Below are 8,019 nucleotides of genomic sequence, written 5' to 3'. Positions count from 1 at the left end.
ATTTGTGCTCCCTGAATATTTGATCACCGCATGGCAGGATTTACAAACTGCACGTGTCTTGTCGGTTGAGCCATCTTTTCTTTGGAATCCAAAGTGCTTCCAAACGAATGACTTGAAGCCTAAAGGGGAGCAAATTTCCTCATCTTTTTAGACACTAGCCATAGCACCAGCCCAGGAGCCGCGTACTAGTTGTCAACTCCCCTTTCACGTGCCTGCTCTGCTCACAACACAACAACGCCGGGCGCACTGCTCCCGGAAAAAGGAAGCAAGCAACAATGAACCGGATTTCAAAATAAAGTCGCGTCTAATGTCTGAGGTCAAACACGGCGATATAAATCGATGTTTACATCTAGCATCGATGCCAATAAATCGTAGAGCATTATATCGATTAATCGATGTGTATCGATGTATCGTTACACCCCTAGTATTGATGAATCGTTACACCCCTAATAAAGAGCTTGAAGTATATTCAATAACATGCTCTGATATTCTGACTCCTGCCTCTCTTATGGGGCCCTCCGTTACCGGACATCCAAGATTTTGTGGCAGCTCGTTATCGCCATTGTCTCTCCCAGAATGAGACCTCTTCGTTGCACTGAAAAAAAGCATACCAAGTTGTCATGTTTTATAGTTTTCAAATATCAATAGTTGAAAAATTTTAAAGTAAGCTTTAATTTGCAGTAGTGCGAACTAAAACATGTCATTTCAGGTGAAGGGAACAAAAGTCTACATACCCCTGTTTGAATGGCAGGTATTTTGCTCCATGAACCCCTCCGTGAGTCGGCACCTTATCGTGGTGGAGGGGTTTGCGTGCCCCTATGATCCTAGGAGCCATGTTGTCTGGGGCTTCATACCCCTGGTAGGGTCACCCATGGCAAACGGGTTCTAGGTGAGGGGCCAGACAAAGCACGGCTCACACAATCCCCTTATGATGAATAACATGAATGGATTTGGTTTTCCCTCGCCCGGACGCGGGTCACCGGGGCCCCCCTCTGGAGCCAGGCCTGGAGGCGGGGTTCGAAGGCGAGCGTCTGGTGGCCGGGCCTTCGCCCATGGGGCCCGGCCGGGCATAGCCCGAAAAAGAAACGTGGGTCCCCCTTCGCATGGGCTCACCACCTGTGGGAGGGCCCAAAGGCAGGGACCTTGGCGGTCTGATCCCCGGCTGCAGAGGCTGGCTCTTGGGACATGGAATGTCACCTCTCTGGCTGGAAAGGAGCCCGAGCTGGTGTGCGAGGCAGAAAACTTCCGACTAGACATAGTCGGACTTGCCTCCATGCACAGTTTGGGTTCTGGTACAAGCCCTCTCGAGAGAGGCTGGACTCTCTTCCACTCTGGAGTTGCCCACGATGAGAGGCGTCGAGCAGGTGTGTGTATACTTATTGCCCCCGGGATGGGCGCCTGCACATTGGGGTTCACCCCGGTGAACGAGAGGGTAGCCTCCCTCCGCCTTCGGGTGGGCGGACGGGTCCTGACTGTTGTTTGTGTCTATGCACCAAACGGCAGCTCAGAGTACCCACTTTTCTTGGAGTCCCTGGAGGAAGTGCTGGAGAGCGCTCCTTCTGGGGACTCCATCGTTCTACTGGGTGACTTCAATGCTCACGTGGGCAATGACAGTGAGACCTGGAAGGGCGTGATTGGGAGGAACGGCCCCCCCGACTGAACCCGAGCGGTGTTCTATTATTGGACTTCTGTGCTCGACACGGATTTTCTATAATGAACACCATGTTCAAACATAAGGGTGTCCATGTGTGCACTTGGCACCAGGACACCCTAGGCCGCAGTTCGATGATCAACTTTGTAGTCGTGTCATCGGATTTGCGGCCGCATGTTTTGGACACTCAGGCGAAGAGAGGGGCAGAGCTGTCAACTAATCACCACCTGGTGGTGGGTTGGCTCCGATGGTGGGGGAAGATGCCGGTCCGACCTGGCAGACCCAAACGCTCTGTGAGGGTCTGCTGGGAACGTCTGGCAGAATCCCCTGTCAGGAAGAGCTTCAACTCCCACCTCCGGCAGAGCTTTTCCCATGTCCCGGGGGAGGCGGGGGACATTGAGTCCGAGTGGCCCATGTTCCGCGCCTCCATTGTTGAGGCGCCCGACCGGAGCTGTGGCCGTAAGATCGTTGGTGCCTGTCGTGGCGGCAATCCCCGAACCCGCTGGTGGACACCGGCTGTAAGGGATGCCGTCAAGCTGAAGAAAGAGTCCTATCGGGCCGTTTTGGTCTGCGGGACTCCGGAGGCAGCTGACAGGTACCGGATGGCCAAGCGGAACGCGGCTTCGGCGGTTGCTGAGGCAAAAACCCGGGCGTGGGAGGAGTTTGGCGAGGCCATGGAAAATGACTTCCGGACGGCTTCGAGGAAATTCTGGTTCACCATCCGGCGTCTCAGGAGGGGGAAGCAGTGCAACGTCAACACTGTTTACAGTGGGGATGGCGTGCTGCTGACCTCGACTCGGGACGTCGTGAGTCGGTGGGGAGAATACTTCGAAGACCTCAATTCCACCTACACGCCTTCCATTGTGGAAGCAGGGCCTAGGGACTCTGAGGGGGACTCTCCAATCTCTGGGGTCGAAGTCACTGAGGTAGTTAAAAAAGGATGAGATCCACCCGGAGTTCTTAAGGGCTCTGGATGTTGTGGGGCTGTCATGGCTGACACGCCTTTACAACATTGCGTGGACATCGGGGACAGTGCCTCTAGATTGGCAGACTGGGGTGGTGGTTCCCCTCTTTAAGAAGGGGGACCGGAGGGTGTGTTCCAATTACAGGGGAATAACACTCCTCAGCCTCCCTGGTAAGGTCTATTCAGGGGTGCTGGAAAGAAGGGTCCGTCGGGTGGTCGAACCTCGGATTCAGGAGGAGCAGTGTGGCTTTTGTCCTGGCCGTGGAACAGTGGACCAGCTCTACACCCCTCAGCAGGATCCTCGAGGGTGCATGGGAGTTCGCCCAACCAGTCCACATGTGTTTTGTGGACTTGGAGAAGGCGTTCGACCGTGTCCCGTCGAGGTTCTGTGGAGGGTACTTCGGGAGTACGAGGTGCCGAGCCAACTGATAAGGGCGGTTCGGTCCCTGTATCACCGATGCTAGAGTTTGGTCCGCATTTCCGGCAGTAAGTCGGATTCGTTCCCAGTGAGGGTTGGACTCCGCCAAGGCTGCCCTCTGTCACCGATTCTGATCATAATTTTTATGGACAGAATTTCTAGGCGCAGCCGAGGGGTTGAGGGGGTCCGGTTTGGGGACCTCAGCATCGCGTCTCTGCTTTTTGCAGACAACCTGGTGCTGTTGGCTTCTTCAGGCCGTGATCTCCAGCTCTCACTGGAGCGGTTCGCAGCCGAGTGTGAAGGGGTCGGGATGAGGGTCAGCACCTCCAAATCCGAGTCCATGGTCCTCGATCGGAAAAGGGTGGAATGCCCTCTCCGGATCGGGGATGAGATCCTGCTCCAAGTGGAGGAGTTTAAGTATCTTGGGGCCTTGTTCACGAGTGAGGGGAGGACGGAGCGCGAGATAGACGTCTCTATGTCTCTCAGCTGGCCTGGGAACACCTTGGGATCCCCCGGGATGAGCTGGATGAAGTGGCTGGGGAGAGGGAAGTCTGGGAGTCCCTCCTGAAGCTGCTGCCCCCGCGACCCGACCCCGGATAAGCGGAAGAAGATGGCTGGATGGATGGATGAACCGGTTGTTGTATTTTTCGACTCCTCTAGATGGCGCTCTCTGTTCAACAGTTAGTAACTAAAAGTGCACGGACTTGTCATTTCTTAAACCCTTTTATTCAAACCGACAGTGCCATAGGTTTACGAATTACTGGAATAATTTAATTTAAACATTGTAGTTTTTACACAATAAAATATGATGTTCTTCATATAGACAATTTGATTCCAAAACAGAATGATTATAAGACAATTAGCAACAGAAGTCAAATCTTCTTCCTGCAGCCACAGCAAAAACAAGACAAGAGGCAGGAAGAAAGTGGCTCCTCGTCCGTTTGGTAGCGTCCAGACTCGGGCTCGTCTCTGCACTCGGCTAAGAAGGCCTGGAGCTGGGACACCGGCACTTTTTCTTTCTGATGATGCTGCGACAGTTTGAAAATCAGGTTGGGGTCATTTGAACGCAGCATGCAGGTTGGAACCTCCAAAGCGAAAGTAAAAATTAAGTAAAATACTCGGAAGCCGTCTAAATTTAGAGGTTCCATTGTTATTTCCATGTCGGCGGCCTGACCTTGATAGTCTCGTAGGTGTCAGTGATGAGAGCGATGAAGAGGCTGAGCACCATGTAGATGAAGAGAGAGATGAAAGAGTAGAGGTAGAGGCGACTGAAGAGCCACACCATGTAGCCATTATCAGGCATCTTCAGGAAGGTCGCGTACATGTCGTCACCGTTGATCAGCGAGAAGAGACATTCGGTCACTTTGTCAAAGGTCCGGAACTGATGACAGAATTGTTGGAAAATATGTAATTGAAGTAAGTGATGGGATATGACTCGAGGACATACTTTGTCGTGGTACGGCCCAAGCACAATCCAACCGCAGAAACAGTAACCGAGGTAGATCATGGCTGCGCAACAGCAGAATCGGATCACGTTTGGAAAAGCCGCTCTCAAAGTCAAGATTAGGATCTGTTAAAAATAAATAAATGAAACAGATTTAGAAAAAAAAAAAGGAAACCTATTCTCTTCACACAATATTGCATGTGACCACTCTTACGTTGTATTTCTTGAAGAAACCGAGGTACCGGATCACGCCCACCCACACCATCATGGTTGCTGTTCCCAGCAAGATGCTGCACTCGTCATAACTGGTCATGAACTGAGAAGAGAAAAAAAAATCAGCGTCAAAAGATTTCTACACCACAGCGCCATGAATACGTTGCAAATTAAATACAAACCATCACGAGTCATTTTCGGCAATAATCGTACAATCTAATTGGTCGTCCGAATAATGGGTCAGACCTTTGCAGCCAGTGCAAGTGTTTCTAAACACATATTTATTGATTTTTCAGCAGTCCTGCTCACTAACACATAAAAATATACCATGAACAAAAACACACCTTTGTCTGTATTCCGATCTTCAAAGTCGAACCCACGATGGTCAGAGTGTCGCTGACGACGATGAGGATGTACCAGCCATTCACAAACTCCAAGCGGTCGGACATAGTCACAATTTTATTGTAGTATGCGTGGAAGAATGTGTTGAACTCCTGCAGGGGGATATGCACGGACAATCACTAGAGAAAGACTATGATGACGGTAAAGACCTGCAGCAAAATCTTTGTGAAAACAACAAAACGGCCCATTGGATTTTGGAACACATAAAGATTGGTATATTACAATTAATGTAAAGTTAAAGTGTTGTTTAAACCAATGCACATGACAGACAGTTGCAATTTTATGACAGTCATAAAATCAAACCCAGGGACTTTTTTTTTTACTTGTTTTGGTGCTGCTTTTTTGGTTAGCAACAGCAGAGTTTAAATAGGATCAACATTACTCACAAACTGGAGCTGGATGCCGTTGACGACGGAACGTACGCAGAGGATCAGCGAGGTGAAGCAAGCGAGGATGACCACGGAATCGAAGAAGAGCAGGAGGTAGTCGTTTTTTCCAGCTATAATAGCAAAACACAGATTTGGGGTTAGTGTTGGCTGCGTTGAATTTCACAACAAAGATGAATTGTCATTTTACAAGTGCCCTCCACATTCCAGTCTCTGCATTCATTGATGGTGACATCGTTTCCAACCGCCACTTTGATATTTCCACTGTGGGCGTGATTATCGAACGTGATCTGCACCAAAATGTAAAACGGGTGAGTCGCCGCCATTTTGTTGTGCAATGGCGTCGGTGGAAGCTGACCACCACGTGGAAGACGTAACAATCGGGAAGCTCGTGGTGCCTCACGGTCTGCAGGTTGATGGTTTTCAGGGTGAAGTAAACGTTGACTGACAGCAGCCTGGACGCAAGGAACGTACAACATGAGTAGGCTGGCAACTTAACACACTTATAGTTTGACTCTTAATCACCTTCTAAAGTCCAAAGAGAAGTTGAGGGGCGCGGCCAGACTGCCATTGTCCAATGACAGCACAGGGTAGATGGAAATGCATTCTGAGTATGAAAACATTATCAGCTAAATTTGTTCCTCTGATAAACATCGGCTTCTACATGTTTTGCGGAAGATGCACTTTATTCCACTTTGTGATTATTTTCCACTGCCGCTATGATTCAGATGGTAAAAATATAAAAGCATGACTCAATTGACTATGTTTTGCTCTTCTTTAAAGTGAAACAAGACTCATAGCATTCAGGTCATTAGTAAAAGCACTATCTCTCTACTGATACAAACTCAATCAATGACAACATTTTCTCAGCTGAAACGCTTATTCTTTCAGAGACTTGGGGATTTATCTGCAGTTATCGGAATTCAATCAAAAGTCCAATCAAAATTGGCCTTTAAAAAAATCATATTGGTGGGAGTCCTGTTTGCTGAAACTATGACGGAATATCCACCTCTAAAAAAATACAAAAATTCCAAATCCCTTATTTGCCAACAACATTACATTATATTATATTTTTTGAAACAGTGTCATAAATTGTTACCAGTTTCAACGTGCGGATCAATGTAGAAGGTCTCGTTTCCGGGGTCGATGTTGCTGTTCCGGTAAAACTCTTGGCAGACCAACAGTGGGGTGTACTCTCCATCAATCTTCTCATAAGCCAGATTACCTACTGACAGGTTTTGGAGATTGATGTACTGCAAGAGGAGAATGTCAATTAAAACTGAAACTTTGTCAACGCACAAGGTTTCGCTCAATTTACCCTGTTGATGATGTAGTCGATGTGCTCGAACACGTCTGTTTTGGTGTGCAAAACATGACCTCCAAGATTGCGGTCCTTGTATCCTTTCAGGAAGAGATGTCGGAATGCCATCAGGTTGTCATCTTTGAAAGTGACCATCATCTCATTGCTCAGTCCGAATGAGACCAGCTGAAAGAGAATACGATAAAGTTAAGGAAATGTTCTGTGATTCATCAGAAGCAGTCGAGATGATCCACCTGGGCGGTGATGAGGGCAATTTTTAATATTTGGAGCATCAGCTTCCACGGTTTGCGGCCTCGAGCTTTGTACTTCTGGCAAGGGTTCATGAAGAAGTACTTGAGCCTGCGCCTCAGATCCTCCACCACCCTGGGGTCCATGTTGGGGGTGCGAAGACTCCATCTGCAGTGGCCGTTGGCTCTCCTGTTCTCCGAGCGGCCAGGCAAAAGGGGCTCCGATTCCTCCATGGCACCGAACACAGACACTGCGAACGCTTCAATGTGCTTCAGACACAACGCAACTTCAAGTTAGTGAATGGCTCCATCATTCCAGTCATTCTGATGTTTATCAAACTGGTTTTCCTACATGACCTTTCACCAGTTTTATGAGACGACAAAATTCAATTAAATACATTTTTAAATTTTAAAAGAATATTTTCATTCAGCGTAATAGATTTGTGGTGCGCAATATGGCGATAAATTGATTTTCTTTTTTAAAAGTGCATCGCAAATACTAAATATGACAGTAAAGTCATCTAGATTACTGATATTCAACACTTTGCCTATTAATACTAAATAAATATAATTTAAATAGTAGTAATATAATAATAGTCTAAATAAATACAATGTACAACATGCTTCACAACAGAACAAGAAAAAATTATTTAAAAATCACTTATGCTGACACATCTAGATACTATGATCATACTATGATATTAAAAAAAAGGAGGGTAAATACACAATAATAATGATAACACTAGTAAAAATGATAATATTGGACTTACCTATCACATGTGGCTGTGCATTGGTGGTGCTGCTTACACGACAGTACGCTCCACGACGGCGATTTTCATACTTCTGTGTCATGTTCAGTTTTTCCAGTTATGGAATTTCCAAACACCATTTTGAAAAAAGAAAAAAAAAAAAAAAAAGCAGCAGCACAACCATAGAACACCGGTCAATGCCTGGGAATCTTTAGGTTTAATCATATATTTTAAGGAGATAACC

General features: G+C 47.5%; 1 protein-coding gene across 2 annotated transcripts; it reads right to left on the bottom strand.

Annotated features, from left to right (window-relative positions):
- Positions 1-3,737: 3,737 nt before the first annotated feature.
- Positions 3,738-7,947, bottom strand: mcoln3a (mucolipin TRP cation channel 3a). Of its 2 annotated transcripts, none has more exons than XM_061295264.1 (13): positions 7,797-7,947; positions 7,033-7,296; positions 6,797-6,964; positions 6,578-6,731; positions 6,004-6,085; positions 5,837-5,933; positions 5,669-5,768; positions 5,479-5,591; positions 5,035-5,184; positions 4,692-4,793; positions 4,481-4,603; positions 4,208-4,414; positions 3,738-4,118 (listed from the first exon to the last, which is right to left on the bottom strand). In XM_061295264.1, the coding sequence occupies exons 2-13, from the start codon at positions 7,258-7,260 to the stop codon at positions 3,906-3,908; spliced, it is 1,737 nt and encodes a 578-aa protein (XP_061151248.1). In that variant the 5' UTR covers positions 7,261-7,296; positions 7,797-7,947; the 3' UTR covers positions 3,738-3,905. The 2 variants fall into 2 exon arrangements, with proteins under 2 accessions (XP_061151248.1, XP_061151249.1); XM_061295265.1 differs by having other exon boundaries at positions 3,738-4,061; positions 7,797-7,946.
- Positions 7,948-8,019: the final 72 nt, after the last annotated feature.

Source organism: Syngnathus typhle, linkage group LG13 (genome assembly GCF_033458585.1).
Source record: "Syngnathus typhle isolate RoL2023-S1 ecotype Sweden linkage group LG13, RoL_Styp_1.0, whole genome shotgun sequence".
NCBI lineage: Eukaryota > Metazoa > Chordata > Actinopteri > Syngnathiformes > Syngnathidae > Syngnathus > Syngnathus typhle.
This window is presented reverse-complemented; position numbering and strand designations above follow the sequence as displayed.